The following is an 18,061-nucleotide window of genomic DNA, read 5'->3' on the forward strand; positions in this document are numbered from 1 at the left end:
TATGGGAAAAAAACAGGTGGCCTGTTCCTTTAAGGCGGCGGTTAAGAGGTTAATAGACAGTCGCTTATCAAACAAGTTAAACACATACATGAATAAATTAATGAGTACAAATAACCTCAAAATAAGGCCTATACAACTAAAAAATAACTTTTTTTTCACTCAGTGTATATATTTTATTAAATAGGATAAATAAGAAAAGGATAAAAGAATAATGTAGGCTTCAGCTATTTCTGATAGAGCAAAAAAACAACAACAAACCCCCCCCAAAAAAACAGCAACTAGACCTTACTTGTAAAAAGCAGTAGGCCTACGTATCTTCCTCTTTCTGACCTCCTTGCAACAATGTTACAAGTTGCCCTACATTGTGTGTCCGCTTGTACCTCTGGCGCAGGTCAACCACCAAGCGGCGCTTCAGCCCCGGGTCCTCTCTGTGAGCTTGAGCACCGCTATCTGTGAAAATGTCCAGAGAGGATCGAGTTACACGACGCCCCGTGTCTAAGCCCCGGCCAGTGAGCTGCTAGCCAGCCTGCCAGCCAGAGGAGCGGGCACGGAGGGAGAGACACTGCGACTGCGAGGACCCTGGGGACACACGATCATGTAAGTTTTGACAGTTTAGCACGGAGGAATTCCACAAGTAGGCTATTTGCTAGGCTAGAGCGCGATAGTTTGTCGTGAAGTCGCAACGCTTCGCTGCTAAGGAGATGGGAATATTCATTGGGGCTCGCTATGCGTAAAGATCGGATTTACGCACGAAGCCTTTATCGTTTTGAAGTGACGTTATGGTGTTTTGCGCGGTTTTTTGTCGTAAACATGCGGGGGGGAAAGTGGGCATTTCCCGTGATAGTATCAAAGTTCTTGTTTTGGCAGCAGCCTGTTGCTTCTTGCTACATAATTGAGATGGGGGAGAGGAGACGGCGGAGGAGGAGTTGAGAGAAAAGCGGATTGTCCCGAGCGGGGTGGCGACTACATTCAAAACAAAAGCAAACTCTACGCTGCTTTTGGCTTCATCTTGGTCGTGGTCATTGGTAACTAACGGGTTACGACAATATTCGAAGGGTCGACACGATAATGTAGTTTGATCCAGTAATGTAGGATCTACTGGTTATTTCGGATAGCCTAGCCATAGCGTACCGAAGAGGCTTGCATAACTTTGTATTACCATAAGAGTCTGGGTTTATTAGTAACTTAAATGGACAACTACTGTACTGTCGTAGCAATGAATAGTGAGATCTGAAGGTGTGAAACCATTACACCTTCTTTCATAATGTATAATAAACCTCATCATTACAGTAATACGCACATTAATATGCCCATTGCCATTGAACATAATGCAACTATAGGCTTATGTATCAGTCCAGTGAGGGTCCAATCAAATATAAATGATATCCTCCATCAGACTAAATACATGCAGAGTTGCTGACATCCCTTCACTATTGCAGTTTTTGTTTTGTTTTTTTTTCTATATAAAACTCAACCCCTTCCATTACTGTCCTCCTGAGTCATTCCTTGCTCATAACAAAGTCACCGCATCTGACATTCCTGCGGTGGGAGTTGGCACTGGCGTGATTTTTTTTAAATATTAAGACACATTATACCCTGTTTGTGTAGTGCATACACTTGAGTCATGCTCAATCGATTCAGAAGTATTTGTTTTTAGCATAATATAAGCAATGTGGCCATTTGTCACTTCATCTTTAGTCTTTTCATTGATACATTGTTGGAGATTGCTGTTTCATGTAGGGTAGTTTATGTATAGCTTTGGCCAAATATTTGTTAGAGAATAAAATGAATTTGCCTTTTATCAATTAGTTCATGCTCTACAGTCGCAACATCTCTGTCATATAGCCATTATAATTTGGCTCTATATAAATAAACCTCTCCGGTAGGGCTGGGCGATATGGACCACAAGCCACATGCCGCTAAATTTTGGTTGAATATCGATATACAATATATATCCCGATATTTTTTCCGCAAAGTGAGAGCTGTGAAATTAAATGTTAAGTCAAACATGAGTAGTTTTATTGAAAACTCACCATAAAATGTAAACTTAAACATTGTGTAACATTTAAATAAAAAAATAGCCTAGAAAATAAAACAGGGTAGCATTTATATATAAAGAGAAAACAAAATCAAGTGCTCAGTTTAAGAAGAAGATAAACTTTTTTTTAAACATCAGCTTGAGATGACCTGTTTCTTTGTATATGGTCTAATTCCATATCTCATTTAAAAATATATCGATATATCGCCCAGCCCTATTCTCTAGCATAAGACATTCAGATTCCTGCCTATTTTCTTTCCTCTTAAACACCATTGTTTTTTTGTTTATTTTCTGAAAACACTGTTAAAATCTGTATCTAAAGTTTGATGGTTTTACTTTGCAGGCCTTAAATACAAGAGGACATGAAGATTTCTATTTATGAGACGCCATTGGACTAAACCTGCACTCTGAAAATGATCGAATCAATGGGTAAGTCATGTAAAATGCCACAGGTTTTGGGGGGGGGGGGGGAGGTGCACTCCAGTATTTATTTTTATAGGATACACGTTTGCATATTTGCAGTCACTTGTGCGTTGGTACTGTAATACAAAAACACTTCTCAAACACATGTTGTGCTTTTTTTTGCATTTCATCGTCACAATGTGAATAAATCGGTTTTCTGGCTGGAGGTTTATCTTGTCAATTGGACATCCATCTCTGCTGGCCACACATTTGAGTTTCCTCCACCAGTGTAAGAGGCCCTGGAATCAGCTCAATGCTTGTGGGCTGCCAGTGTTGCCATATCTGATCGTGTTGCCATATATTTTGATTGTTTGTTTGTCCCCATAGAGATGTATTTGTCCAAACTGTCAGGCGCATCGCCAGGCAGCCCCTTCCTTTTGCCTCTTTGTCTGGAACAGCAATCTGTGGACACTCTCAAGGATTGTCGAGTGGCCATAAAACTGCTAATGGGACAGAGTTGTACAATTTTGAACAGGGAATTGTATTAGGTAGGGTTTTAACATGCCTCACAAAAAAACGAAACATTTTAGGGGTAAGAATAAAATGAATCACAGGTGCAGAGTTGCTATTTTTTAAGATGCCTTCTGCAGCTGACTTGTTTCAACTATAAAACAGGAATTGCAGGGTTTATGTACAGTAGGCATTTTATTGTTTACATTTTGCACAGCATCTTTCAGGATAGCTTACCCGACGGCAGCAACCAACTGTGATATGCTAAGGCTATTGGCTTGTTTATAGCCTTTGTCCAAACAGCGCTTTAAGCTCTCTGGACCCTGTGCACACCTTATTAGGTTTTAGTCACAGTTGGTGAGTTCTGAAAATTGCTTCATTTTTGTCCAGATGATGTTGAGTTGGCCCGTGCTCACTAACAAGCCACCTCGGAGTTGAACGATTGTGCGGCTTATGCAAGGTCCAGCAAGCAAGCCCAGTCAGACCCACTGGTCCTTTATCTGTTCTTCCTCTGATACCTATTTGGAGTTCCTATGTGTTTTTACTATTGCCCCAAGAGGCTAAAAAAAAAAAAAGGAAGCCATTGCTTTTCTGAAAATATATATATATTTTTTGCCCCTGTTGAATCCTGAAGCTATGTGATTTCAATATAGTAAGGTCTGTTGAGCGCCAGTCAGCCTTGCCTAAGCCTACAGGTTGTAATGTCTTGCACGCTTTACACTTTGTGCTGGCATTTACATACAAATCCATGTTCTATTCACAGCTGTATTCTTCTGCAAGAGCCAGCTAGTGCTGTTACAATGACACAGGAAAACACATTATCATGACAAAAAATAAATAAATAAATAGATTGTACTCACTTTTTTGACAGAAATGTTCTAAATGAGCATATAAGAACCCTAATTTTGCTTACTGGTTTACTCTCATGTGACTATAGATTCATCCCTAGGCAATTTTGTGCCCTATAATTTTCTCCAATCTAATTTAAAGCAGTACTAAGTAACTTGTTTACCTTAATAAATCCTTTCTGTAGTCCCTCTGGGGGTAATACAAGTGTTGATGGGATGATTGGGGGGTCTTTCATCTCCCCCTGGTGTCTCGGGCCAGAAAACCACAATTTCAACTTCGCTGCCTACGGGTCGGAGCCACCAATACACATTAATGGATTCACAAGAAGAAGCTAACAGGCTAGCGGGCAAAGCTAACTGTGGGCTAACTGCGGGTACAATATTCGTCTCTCCCCTTGTCTTTTCTATCAGTGTAGTATTTACTCTCACGGACAATTAATGAGTAAAAATATGCAACATGCTACGACACCCGCAGTGACGCCTATGGCCTCTAGGGGCATGAGTTACTTAGTACTGCTTTAATATGAGACACTACACATAAACATCTGCTGAAACACACAAATAAGTCACCACATCTGAGTCAAAACACCAATTTGCATTCTTTCTGACCTGTCATCAACTTTCCTTCTCCATCTTTCCCCACTCCATCCCCTTGCCCCCTCACTCCGCTGTCACTGAAATATGTGACGGCTCGCAGATACCCAGCGTGCCTTGCAGGCGGTGGAGCGTCTCCAGGCCAAACTCAAAGAGCGGGGGGAGGTGCCAACTGAGGAGAAGCTCAGTCTGCTCAAGTCTGTGCTGCAGAGCCCCCTCTTCCACCAGATCCTGGCCTTACAGAAGTCTGTCCAACACCTCAGAGAGCAGGTGAGAGGGAGTCTTGTGTAGGCATGTCAGTTTTATAATTACTGCAGTGGGACCGGGAACTATTCATACCATATATTTATCCTCATGTTATTATGTTGAAGCCTCCCACTATGTTAAATTATAATTATTTTCAAATCTTAAACCAGTCGAAATTCAATAACGGCTGTGCTATTAATTGCAATTGTGATTAAATCTTATTAGCATGGTGCTATTTGATTGACAGATCTACACCCAGTGCAGCAGGGCAAAAGGATTGGAGAGGATAGAGAAATAGAATGAAAACAATTTTGTGTGAAATTTTCCTTGAACAGTAATTATTTCTTAATTGTTTAAGCAGAGGTTTATTTGGAATCGTCCATCTCATACACCATGTTATAAGCCCCGAGCACACGCAGCTTTTTACACCTTATGGCCGCAGGGGAAGTCTAAACTTGACAGCACTGGCCGAGATGTGGAGGTGGAGAAGTGGATTTTTACTGTGGATCACATAGAGGATTTCAGATTTCACTGGGAGCACATGCAGCTTGAGAAAGAATAAGCTGTTATTTGGGGGGTAGACAAATGAAACAACAAATCGAAAATGATATTTTTATGACATTTTATAAACGGACAAAGGTTCTCAATCTATCACCATCTTTTCTTGGTTGGTGAAGCGTTAAAAAAACAGTCTTTGCCTACATCCTACGGCATACAGCTCTCAATAAATATGTGTATAACCAATAACAGGCAAACCCAAGTGTATGAATTCAGCCTGCTGCTAAACTATATTAAGTTGCTGACAAAGTCTATTGACATAAGGTGAAATATCCGTAATCGCAACACAAGCCGGTACAGTTGAAGTCTCGAGAACCTTTGTCTATGATTTAGTTGTTTAATGCAGTATTCTTCAGATTGTTTGTCTTCACTTCCCTAGCGACTCCAGTGATCCTGTTTTCTCGTTATATTTACACACAGAGTCATCATTCCATTGTAGCTTTTGTGCCATGGCTAAGTAGCTGTCACGGTCCACAATGTCCCAGTATAAAACCGGCCTTTGAGTGGAGATACTTGGTCTATGTCAGTTTGTTCCTCTTTCGGGCCCACTGAGACCAGAAGATTTGAGCGGAATAAAAGTGCTCTTAAGTCGCAGTGGAAGGGAGCCAGGGTGTATTTGAGAAATTGCGCTAGGAAACTATGTGAGGTATGCCGAGGGAGGCCGGGATGCTAAGACTCTTTACCCCTGGAGGAATTTAGATTACAAAAAGGAGTGCATTTCTGTGTGCAGGCATTTCATCATGTTTCAAAGAGGTACATTCTAAGGCATGTTTGCTTTCGCTAAGGAAATAATGCAGAATTTTAAAGCAGTGTTGTCTCTGTATTGTGTAAACAGAGACATTGGAACAAGCTGCACACTGACCTGACATAATCTATGACCATCAGCTGAATACACATCTCTGAATGCAAGTGTTTTCCATCTGTAAAAACCTCAGAAACTTGTCTTATACTGACCAGCTCCCAATCATTTGTCTACAGTTCAACAAAGTGTATTCATTGGACCCGTTATGATACTGATCACAGGGACATTCACTTGCTGCCTAATTTTTTCGACCCTGTAACAGGTGCCAAATGAAAAGATAAACTAATTGGTGCAATTAAAAAGAAAGAAAAAAATTCCATCAGCCAACAAATATGAATCTATCTTCTGCTTTTACATCCAAACCCCTTATCTAAGTACCACCGATTTGGAGAGCGGCTGTGCTTTGTGTTTTTGAGACAAGGGCCAGACACAAACACTCTCAGTCGGCTCCTGGCTCTGCTAGTTAGGCCTTGTGCAGCCTTGGGTTTCTATGGCGACCAGGCCGACTCTCCAATGAGAAAGAGGCCACTTCGGCTGTGTGAAGTGGGGCAGAAACAATTTCTTAAATGTGCAAGAACCAAACTGGAACTTTAATCCTCTTAGCCAGGCCCCGGCTAACAAAGCTCGTGCATGCGGGCGGCAACTTAGCAGCATGCTACGCTAACTTACCTCGACCCACAGGGGTTTTTGTTTGCAGCGTGCATCGCTAATGTGGCCTGTCGAATGAGGTGCCGTGGCTGGATGTACTTTTTGGACAGTGCAGTATACAGACGTTTGCAAAGCTGTCTAACCCACACTGTCAACTTTCTAATGCAAGATTACAAGGACAGTTTCGGCAGTGCCGTATGCCAAATGGAGTGTTTATGAAATAGCAGGGCATTATGCATGTCCTTTCAAATCCAATCCAGGCAGGCATAAACATCACACCCTCCGGCTAATGCAGTCAGAGAAATGTTTTATGTACGGGACTCTTCCCATTCATGTCAGTCTCACATCCACACAACTAAAGTCAGAGTGCTAATTAAACCCACAGTAAATGAGTGTGTGCAGATGGCCAGTGATGCTCTTCCTCCTTTACGGTGGAAATGTTGTATTTGGAGCCTTGCGATTGTTGGTAGTTGGAACATCAGCTAAGAGCCATTATCTGGGAGGGATTAAGCAGCCATCGATCCAGCTAATCATTGTGGGATGGCACACTAGCGTTTATGTCTAAGGCTGTTCCATGACTATTGACCAGATAAGTTGGTACTTCTAGCTAAGTGAAGCAGTCGATGCTTTGATGAAGTTTGATCCAAGGAAGCTGAAAGTTGGATCGACTTTGGGTTTTGTCGCAGTTCATTAAAACTTAGTGTACTATTAATTTTGCTAATTACGTCTAATACTTTGTTGCATTTCTCTTCTCATTGCCATCAGGGTAGCGCCCCATCCACACGAGCGGTTGATTTTGGTGATCATGTGGCAACTGTCAAAGCCAATGGGGGACACCACTCCATCCCAGATCTCTCACCAAACATCAATGGCAGATCATCAGAAGAATTTGAACACATCATACACTCCATGGCACAGGTATAATCATTTCATTACTTCCGATTTCCTTTTTTTTTGTTTGGCTAACGTTTGCTTTTTGACGCTTCTGATATTGAAAAGATAAAGATCTGCCGACTGCTCTCATCAGTTTTCTCTCAAGGCACTTCAAATAGGCTTCTAAGGCTTTCCTGTAGCTTTGATGCGATACTGTAAAAGCAAAAGGCCAAAGTGTGAAAAAAAAAGTATGTGTTCACTGCAGGGGCGCTACGTTGCACACGTGGAGCTACAGAAGCCGGCGTCGGGAGGCCTCGGCTTCAGTGTGGTGGGCTTGAAAAGCGAGAACAGAGGAGAACTCGGGATTTTCATTCAGGAAATTCAACCGGGGAGTGTGGCCCACAGGTACGTGTCGACGTCTTATTTTTTGACTCCAAAATCTTTCTTTCGAAGAAGACATTTCATTTCGCTGTTGATCTCTGTGTCATGCAGCGATGGGAAACTCAGAGAAGCTGACCAGATCTTGGCTATTAACGGCCAGCCCTTGGACCAGTCCGTCACTCACCAGCAGGCCATAGGGATCCTGCAGTGTGCGTCGGAGCGGGTGCAGCTGACTGTGGCCAGAGGGCCCATCCCCAAGCTCAGCAGCCCTGTCGTGTCCCGCACACCGTCTTCAGCCAGCACACTGTCTGCCAAGTCCAGCGCGGTACACAGAATGTTTTTATTTACTATCTTAGAAAGACTTCTACTATCGAACAGTGAAAATAATATCATGAGATAATTTTATAATGGGTTTGGGTGTTGCCACTTTAACTAAAGCCAAATGTGCCAACAGTGCACAAAGTTGCTCTTCCTGTCACCTTGTTTTATGAATGTGAATAGATTATAGCTGCAAGGCATTATAGCCACTTAAATAGCTGACTTTAATAAAAGGATGTACAGTATGTCCGAGGAGATAAGCTGACTCTGCAAGGCTTTGGTCTGTTCCTTTTCAAAAGCATTTCATGACACAACTAATTACCCTCTTTGTTTCTGTTGGGTTCCAGCTGCAGCACGTCGAGACCATTGAACTGGTCAATGATGGGACCGGCCTGGGCTTTGGGATAGTCGGAGGGAAGACGACAGGTGTTATTGTGAAAACCATCCTCCCGGGTGGTATAGCCGACCAGGTGAGAGTTCTAACAATGCAACGTAAATGATCTTACCTGTTGAAAACGTTTGCGCTCAGACGATGTGTTCCGATTACAGGACGGCCGTCTCCGCAGCGGGGATCACATTCTGCGGATCGGAGAAACGGACTTGTACGGCATGGGCAGTGAGCAGGTGGCGCAGGTCTTGAGGCAGTGTGGCAACAGGGTGAAGCTGGTGGTCACTCGAGGTCCAGTGGAGGAGAATCCCTCTGCGGTCATGCCGGTGGTGCTGCCCACTGTCAACGAGCAACAGGTACGAGGGGCCATTTTTCTCGGCCATCAGAGGAAATACTTACACCAGTCTGCATCCACCTCAATGAGTACAATATCCCCTAATTTTTTCACAGGGCTATGAGGAAGAGGAGACGGACGCGTTTGATGTCAGCCTTACGAAAAATGCGCAAGGACTAGGCATTACTATTGCAGGATATGTTGGTGATAAAAATTTAGGTGATTATCGCAGTGAATACTTTTGATTTGGTTGCATACGTTTTGTTTATCCGGGCTTTTTAAATTCTCGTGTTATTCTGATGCTGGACAAAGCCTAATGATGTCTTCTTCTCAGAGCCATCTGGTATATTCGTCAAGAGCATAACCAAAGACAGCGCAGTGGATCAAGACGGACGTATTCACGTGGGAGATCAGATTATTGCTGTGAGTTCCTCCTCAGTTATGCTCTTTGTGGCTAAACGAGTAGTGAGTGTTTTATATTATCCATGTAATCATCCTGTTATTCATTCAGTGGAGAAATTAGAAAGAGATAAAATTTGAATAATTCAAAACTGACTGTGGGTATGAATGTGTCTGGCATTAACATACTAGGCAATTACACTTTTATTCTATTAGACAGTTATCACAATGTTAACTGTGGGCCATTTCTTGCATCACTGAAACATGAGATACACATTTTGTTTTGTTCTGGGCTATTAATATGGGCGCAGACACTAATGAAAACTTTAATAGTTGTAATAATTATTTCCCCCTCGTTCAATAATTAAATCTGAATAAATAGCGCTCTGCCTGATTGCCGAAACGGCTCTGCCCTCTTGGCTAATCCATGATATCATATCGGGCTGGCCCCCTGCAGGTGGACGGTGTAAACATCCAGGGATACACCAATCAGCAGGCGGTGGAAGTGCTGAGACACACGGGGCAGAGCGTGCACCTTAAGCTCATCCGCCGGGGCTTTAGGCCTGAAGAGATACCCCCCGCGGTGGCTCCCAGTGTCACCATCCTGCCCACACCCACCACCGCTGTCCCACCCACCACCGGGGCAGGCGTCAGGGAGTTCGAGGCAGAGTTCGAGCTGGAGAGTGGCAGGGCAGAAGACGATGTTCAAGGTAAGGACCAGGGAAAACGCTGGTGTCGGTGTGAGTTCATGTCAATGTTTTGGTCTCACTTAAAGGTGCATTATGCAATTTTTATGTGGAAAAACAAAGTTGACAGTTGTGCATATTTAACCTTGTTGTGACCTAGCGGCTGGATGAATGGTCAGCATGACACCTTTTATTTCCATCATGGTGGTCTCTACAACGCTCCAGGATCAACTGTTTTGTAGGTTGTCTGGTGAGGGGGTTCGTCAGCAATGAAAACCTTCCAAACAATTGATCCTGGAGTGTCATAGAGTTCACTATGATGGAAAGTAAAGGCACCATGCTGACCACTCATAAGCTGCTGGGTCACTACAAGGTCAAATACGCACAAATATCAACTTTTTTTCCTGCATAAAAGTTGCATAATGCACCTTTAACTTTACAGCAAAGTGGTAACATGCTAATTGGATGGAAACAGCATGGTAACTAGAAACAACAAGCATGATGCAGCGCAGTTACTCCGAAATTACATATGAAACTCCACTAAAACAATAAACATGTATTCAATTGTTAAATGCATACTAAATATGTTAAATAACAACATAAGGGTTTTCACTGATAGTGACAGTGAAAGTTTATTTCTAAAACATATAAAATAAGTAATATTACAGACTTGTTCTCTTCACTGTTTTAAGTATTTATACCCAAGTAGAAGAGAGAGATTCTGAGACAGTGATGTACTGACAGGAGCTGCAGGCTATTAGTGAGGCAAGAAAACCAGCGGTCCTAAGTTATTTAGTGTCAGTAGTGATTGATTGAGCTAAATTGTAATTAGATGTGACAACACGCGGCAAAGTAACAGAGAGCTTTAGCACGGCAGACTGTGAGTGCACTGGAGAGCCCATCTGACAAGGGGCCTGTCATAAGATGACATTGAGGTTGTGCACGATGCTTAAACTCGGGGGGAGCTGGAGTGCCACAGCAGCCATTAACGGAGACGCGCTCCCTCTCAAAGCAGTTCATGATGCCATTGTGCACTAAGGCAAGGCACATCACCCACCTATGTGAATGAGCTGCGCAAAATGGTCAGTGAGTCAGTCAGCCGCCGGGGGCAGTTGTGGCTTTGATGTAGCTTACTAAGTGTGATTGAATAAATAATGGATTACTGAAAAATCACTTCAATGCCACAGTGAATTACAAAATGCAGAGGTCTTCCATCTGACTAGGATTTTAAATTGTTTTTGCTAACACAGCCTAAAACAAACGTGTGAAAACCTGAAAATGTGCAATAGTTCAGTTTAGTCACAAGCCTTTCTATTTTAGTTCAATTTTAGCCTGGTTTTAGACCTTATTAGTGCGGGGTTACCTCAGGGTTCTGTGCTCGGTCCAAAGTTGTTTTTTCTTTACATAAATGACATATGTGAAGAATCAAAGAAAACCACACTCCTGTTTTCTGGAAAGAATCTACAGAAGCTAAAGGTTGAGGTTAGCATAGAAAGTATTAGGATTCAACAATGGTACAACACAAATAAATGAAAAAAAGAAAAATACTTTGCACATAAAAGTTACTATAAATAATGAAGGGATTGAACGAGTAGACAAATACAGTTTTCTGGGAGTAGTTCTGGATCAAAAACTCATTTGGAGATTCCACATAACTAATATTAAGAGCATTGCACTAATAGGTAAAGTAAAACATCTATTAGATAGTAAATCCCTATATACTCTTTATCGTACCCGTGTATTGCCTCATATAAGTTATGGTATTGAAGTCTGGGGAAATACTTATAAAAAAACATATAAACACTCTTTAAGAATTGTCCATGAAACAGGATTTCGTGATCACACAAACCCTCTACTTTTAGTGCACACGACTTTAGAAAGAGAGGATTTGATCAAATTCAAAACTCTCCTGATAATGTATAAAGTCAAACATAATCAGCTTCCTTCAAATTGTCATAAGAGGTTCAGCAACAGAGATGAAAGATATACTCTTCGAGGAAAAACAAACTTTAAAAAACAACTGGTCCGCACCTCCTTAAAAAGTCTTTTCCTGACTCGGAAGGGGGTAGATCTTTGGAATGACTAAGATGAGGAACTTAAGGTTAGCACCTCATTTGAGCAATCCAAATATAAATGTAAAAAAGCAATACATGATCAATATGCTACTGACAAACCGTGACCTAAAATGTTGCAAGTTTAATAATGTGATCTTATGCATATGGACTTTATTGTCGTCATGACCTACTATGAATTGTATCAATGAAGTGAAATGAATGTCAACAGCTATGTCTGGACAATGTATAAGGGATAGAGTGTTTTCTTCTGCCTACTCCCTTTGGTAATATTGTTGCTACGAATGATGACTCTGTCTATCTATGACCTTGCAGCCCAAATAAACCAAGTAAACTAAATTAAAGGGGATAGATGCAAGTTAGCCATGTTTTACTCACTACTGCCACCTCAGGTCATATATGTAACTGCACCTTTTATATTAAGCTCGTGCATGACGGCACTTCGGACCTGAATTAACACCTTTTTGAGCGACAGTACAGGATTTTACAGGCAGTTGTGGTGAACAGGTCTGGGCTCATTCTACACATTACAACATTGTTGGAGCATGTAGGGAGAGGAAAATACGTAATTTTGACATTTTTAAACTCTGTATAGTCCCTTTAAGTATTAAGTATGTTTAAGTTTTTGACATAGGTTGTTAAAAATCCTAATCAAGCCTTTTCATTATTTCCAGTCCTAATTTAAGTCAAACACTAAAATCAAACACCAAAATGACGTTTTTCATCCCAAGTTTTGTCTAAGAAATCTTGATACAGAGAGTCTATAATTAAAATGAGTAAAAGAAGTAATGTGCCGAACGTGACACGGGAAACAAAGACAGAAAAAAAACAAAAAAAACATTTGTATCTTTATCAGTCGTGTGTCGCTGGCTGCTGTTTTTCTTTTTTTCTCCGTCTTCGCTTTGTGCCTGTAGCGTGTTTGTCAGCTGCCTGCTCCGGTGCACGCTTCTGTCTGTCTTAGCTCTCTTTGTGTGTGTTTACAGCGGCCTCCGATGAAAGGCAGCCCCACACAAAGAGCGAAGGATCTGGTGTCAGCAGACAGCCGGATCACCTAACACAAGACAATCATGGTAGGAGCCCGGGAGCCTTCCTTAAATACACAGCACAGATAGTGGGCATGCATTTGGGCTGATAAGGGCTACGGGCTTCAGGACCACTGGGATACACTGGCAATGTATAGCCTCCATTCACACAGTCGACCTTACTGGTTCAAATGTTGGTCTTTTCCACAAGCATTTTCTTCTTTATGGATGTGTCTTGATAATGTTGTTTTTATGTTCACTTGAAGGAATGAAACTATCACCATTTGATGAGGAGGAACTGATCAGGAAGTGGCTGGAGATTCTGGGACCAAATAATGAAGTTGTTGTAAGTATTTTCTGTACTTTCTAATTAAAGGTCTACGGCCTGGATTTACTAAGCAGGATGCTAAATTGCAAGCACAAATCTGACATGTAAAAGAGTTTCAAAAGGGAAAACAGAAACGTTAACTGTTGCTTTCTCATGCTGTGAACATTTTACTCTACGAAATAGCAGATACATGTATATTTTGCTATGTTCTGTCGTAAATAAGATGTTACCGTATCTTTGTCTGTGGCAGGTGGCACAGGTGGAGAAGTTCAGTGAGAGCAGTGGCCTGGGCATCAGCTTGGAGGTGAACAGCGGGCACCATTACATCCGCTCCGTCCTGCCGGAGGGACCAGTGGGCCGCTGTGGCCGGCTGTTCAGTGGAGATGAGCTGCTCGAGGTGCGGAGAAGACACAGTAATTACAAGTCGACGCTCCTGGTGATCCGTGATATTCAATTGTTTTTACACTTTTGGTAGGTCAATGGGATATCTCTGATCGGGGAGTCGCATAAAGAGGTGGTGAGGATCCTGAAGGAGCTGCCTCTTTGTGTGTACATGACGTGCTGCAGGCCAGCTCCACATCTGCAAACAGACATGGACACGGTCATGCCGGAACCAGAGGCGTTGATCACACAGTTTCAGGTACCTCGAGTTTGAGATTGAAAAATAAATTTAACTTTACCATTGTAGGGAATACAAGTGTAAACTGTCTTTTGACTAACTTAAAGGTGCATTATGCAACTTTTTGTGTGTGAAATAAAGTTGATATTTGTGCGTATTTGACCTTGTAGTGACACAGCAGCTGTATGAGTGGTCAGCATGGCAACTTTACTCTCGATCACAGTGGTCTCTACAATGCTCCAGAATCAATTGTTTTGTAGGTTTTCTGGTGAGAAGGTCCGTCAGCAGTGAAAACCTTCCAAACAATTGATCCTGGAGCGTCCTAGAGACCACTATGATAGAAGGTAAAGGCGGCATGCTGACCTCTCATACAGCCACAGGGTCACTACAAGGTCAAATGCGCACCAATATCAACTTTTTTTTCCACATAAAAAGTTGCATAGTGCACCTTTAAAGTTTAAAAATATTAAAATTATGTATTTTCCACCCTCTACTTGCTCCAGCAATGTTCTAATTTGTAGAATGAGTCCAGACCTATTATTCACCACAACTGCTGTAAAAAGCCTGCACTGTCACTCAAAAAGGTGTTAATTAGCTCAAGCTTACTATAGAAACTGCAGTTACACGTACGACCTGAGGTGGCAGTAGCGAGTATAAAAATGTCAACTTCCATCTAGTCCCTTTAAGCTAAAAAAAAATGTCAAAAGAAAGTAGAGAAAAGAGCTGTGATCAACTCAGTTAGCGACCAGGTCACTACTGATCTCACACATTGTAATGTTTTTACATCTTAAATATTGTTTGGTTTATTATTTTGGATCTTCACGATTTTGACGACACAACCCCAAGCTCTATTGTTGTTCAAAGAGTTTATGTTTTTTTTTTTTTCACTATCAAATCACTATTTTTGGCAGGAGTTCCCTTCCTTGTAATTGTATTCAGTGAGTTGCCTCGCGATTTGGCAGAGGTCTTGCCTTTCTAACACAACTAATACACCATTAATACAGTCCTGCTGACAGTGCTCACTCTAAACTCAATTTCTTTATGATGGGAAACGAGCTAAAGGAAATCATTGCTGTCATTTTGCATATACAATAGTGCACTATACATGAGAAATTCTTTCTGGAGATGTCTTTATTGATTTTTAGGCTATCAAGTGTTATTATTTTATATTGCATATGGATCATGGGAGCCATTCTGAGACGTGGAGACTAAGCAACAAGCCACACTGTTGTATGTGTGACCATAGCTACTCGCTGAGGCTGGAGCCTACTGTATATCTGCAAGATAGGAAACATCAAAAGTCCCTTGGAAATAGGTTTCATATCCCCAGCTTTATCTATACTGTACAATATTCCCTTATCTGCAGCGAAAATCCTGAGCCAGAAGCGTGGCTATGGGGTAACAGCCTCTGGGATAAGAGCTTAAAAGTGAATTTGGTATTGAGATTTTTTTTTTTTACACTCCTTTTTTTTTTTTTTTGCAGAAACAAATCGACCTGAATAATGTATTGGGTGCTGAGGACACTGAGGCGAATGCAATAGAAGTGTCACAAGATAATGCGGCTGAAGAGGCGATGGGAGCTTCTCTGGCCATGTGGGAACTGGAGGTGCAGAACATTGAGCTGGAGAAGGCAGAAGGAGGACTGGGTTTCAGCATTTTGGACTACCAGGTAACTAAGTAAAAAAAAACAAAGACCTTGACTAACTGATCAGGAGCCTAGTCTTTCAGCAAATGTACATGCTCGAGGCCTTCCCTTCATTTTTGCTCAAACTCTTTTCCACTTCCGCCTAACTTTTATAACATCTTGTTGTTGAATTCGCTTCCAGGACCCAATGGATCCCTCCAAGACTGTGATTGTGATCCGCTCCCTCGTCCCCAACGGCGTGGCTGAGCTGGACGGCCGGCTGTTGCCAGGAGACCGGCTCATATACGTGAACGCTACAAACCTGGAGAATGCCAGTTTAGAGGATGCCGTCCAGGCCCTAAAGGGGGCTAAATTCGGCATAGTCCAGATAGGAGTCTCTAAACCTTTACCTGTAAGCACGAGAAGTTTGTTCCTTTTTCTTTTTTGTTGCATTTTCAGCTTTGTAAATGTTAAATTATAGATGAATGTACCCACCACTGTATCATCCTGAAAAATAATGTATAGTGTCTGTGCTCCCCAGCGAGTCAGTCAGGCTTTTGAATAAATGCGACTTACCCGGTCATGAGGGCTCAGCTTACATGGGCTTGAATTTTTCATGCAAGGGAAAAGAGCGGATCTAGACTGCGCGGTTTAGCATTCCACCCACTGTTCTCTGCAAGCAGGAGAGCTTCCCACAATGCACCTTGCCCTTTTGTTTCATATGATTATGTTATTGAATTTTGCAAAGTGCACGGGCCCGCTTGTGCATTTAAACACATGGGGGGCACGTGCCTAAGTAGAGCCGGCCTTATTTGTCAACCTTGGTTCATGTACTCTTGGCGTATAGTGTCTTTGTCTGCATTTTCTTTCATATTTGTTTCACTGTTGAATTACACAGCAGGACCTTTCTGGCGTACAAGGTTAGCTGGATTACAGAGCCGTAGACAGCCTATGTGGATTTATCTATATCTGCAGCTCGAATTTGTTTTGGAAAGGTATTTGTTGTGTCTCCTCTCACGACAGTGCACAACAAGCGCGTTGCGCTTTCTTGCTTTTATAGTTTGTCCTTGTTTGATGCAAGCTCCAAAAGTTTCACTCACTTTTCCACAATCCACAACTCTTTCTACTAATCCCAAATACTAACTTTTCTCATTGATTTGGTCATAACCCATTGACGTTACGTACAGCTAAAAACACTGAAAGCATCTCTCCACTTTCCCTAGGGAATAGTTGGATATTCCCACTCTCCATATCCATATGGTCACCAGCAAATTACATCATCATCATCATCCTCCGCCATCCATTCATTTGACTTCAACAGTATTTTGGTTGAAGATGGAGAGGAAGAAGGACTGACTTCTGAGGGCATCCTTTACCGGGCAGAGCCTGCATTGGTTAGTTAGCTTTATGGGTGCACAACTCGGCAAACAACCCAGAAATCTAAGATGAGCTAATGTGTGGTCTTGGTGTTTTATTAGGAGTGCTTGAAAACAGTTTTCAGTTTATAGAATGTACTGTATATAAGCAATGGGTGGGATGTTGTGAGCTGTAGGATTGCAAAATGAGGTGACGGAGAGAGAAGTTTCAAAAGTAAACAATCAAGTCCCCCCCCTCCTGATTGGACGAGACAAAAGTTGAGGCATTGGGATACCGTATCTTCCGGACTATAAGTTGCACTTTTTTTCATAGTTTGGCTGGGGGTGCGACTTACACTCAGGTGTGACTTATGTATCAAAATATATAATTTCACATGTTTGTTATTTTCACACTGACTGCTAGAGGGCGCTCTAGGCTTGTGTACCAGTATCTGCAACTCCTGCACCACTGAAGATTTTAAAAACGCAGCAGAAACAAAGTTTGGAGTGAGCGAGAAACTTTTGAGGGACTGGCAAAAAGCGGAGGTTACTCTAATTAGCTAATTGCGGGCTAAAAGCTAGATGGCCACAGCTAGAGGGACGAGTTTGCAAATGAGAGCTTGAACAATGTGATGCCGGAAGAGGCTTGTCAACTGTGCAGTTACGCCAAGGCTGCCAAGGCTGGTGCGACTTTTTTCTTCTTCATTATACATTTTTTGGCTGGTGCGACTTATACTCCGGAGCAACTTATAGTTAGGAAAATACGGTATATGGGAGGTGATATCAGCAAAGGGAAGGACTTAAGAAAAAATATTATTATTTGATATGACCTACGTTGTGTCAAATTGCTGATCATGCTGATCCAGTTATACACAACAATCTATAAAATTTTGTAAAACATTCAAACTTGCAGACTATCACTTTAATTCCAAGTTCATCATTGAATCTCACTATCTCTTCAAATTATCAGACACATGGTCTCAATTCGATTTTATATCCCTATCACCCATCCCCGT

At 42.0% G+C, this 18,061-nt stretch overlaps 1 protein-coding gene across 8 annotated transcripts in view; it reads left to right on the top strand.

The window, feature by feature from the left end:
- The first annotated feature begins 340 nt into the window (after positions 1–340).
- Positions 341–18,061, top strand: part of mpdz (multiple PDZ domain crumbs cell polarity complex component) — a 45,122-nt gene continuing 27,401 nt past the window's right edge. For 2 of the 8 annotated variants that reach the window (XM_079580265.1, XM_079580264.1), the window contains exons 1-18: positions 341–597; positions 2,382–2,467; positions 4,496–4,662; positions 7,412–7,564; positions 7,785–7,924; positions 8,012–8,225; positions 8,566–8,688; positions 8,768–8,962; positions 9,057–9,159; positions 9,275–9,363; positions 9,797–10,049; positions 13,081–13,167; positions 13,386–13,465; positions 13,698–13,844; positions 13,923–14,087; positions 15,550–15,735; positions 15,893–16,102; positions 16,914–17,084. In XM_079580265.1, coding sequence (XP_079436391.1) covers positions 2,452–2,467; positions 4,496–4,662; positions 7,412–7,564; positions 7,785–7,924; positions 8,012–8,225; positions 8,566–8,688; positions 8,768–8,962; positions 9,057–9,159; positions 9,275–9,363; positions 9,797–10,049; positions 13,081–13,167; positions 13,386–13,465; positions 13,698–13,844; positions 13,923–14,087; positions 15,550–15,735; positions 15,893–16,102; positions 16,914–17,084 — 2,499 coding nt within the window. In that variant the 5' untranslated portion in view covers positions 341–597; positions 2,382–2,451. The remainder of the gene's footprint in view (positions 598–2,381; positions 2,468–4,495; positions 4,663–7,411; positions 7,565–7,784; positions 7,925–8,011; positions 8,226–8,565; positions 8,689–8,767; positions 8,963–9,056; positions 9,160–9,274; positions 9,364–9,796; positions 10,050–13,080; positions 13,168–13,385; positions 13,466–13,697; positions 13,845–13,922; positions 14,088–15,549; positions 15,736–15,892; positions 16,103–16,913; positions 17,085–18,061) is intronic. The other 6 variants (XM_079580268.1, XM_079580267.1, XM_079580266.1 and 3 more) reach the window with 5 other exon arrangements.

This window comes from Gobius niger (genome assembly GCF_951799975.1).
Source record: "Gobius niger genome assembly, chromosome: 21".
NCBI lineage: Eukaryota > Metazoa > Chordata > Actinopteri > Gobiiformes > Gobiidae > Gobius > Gobius niger.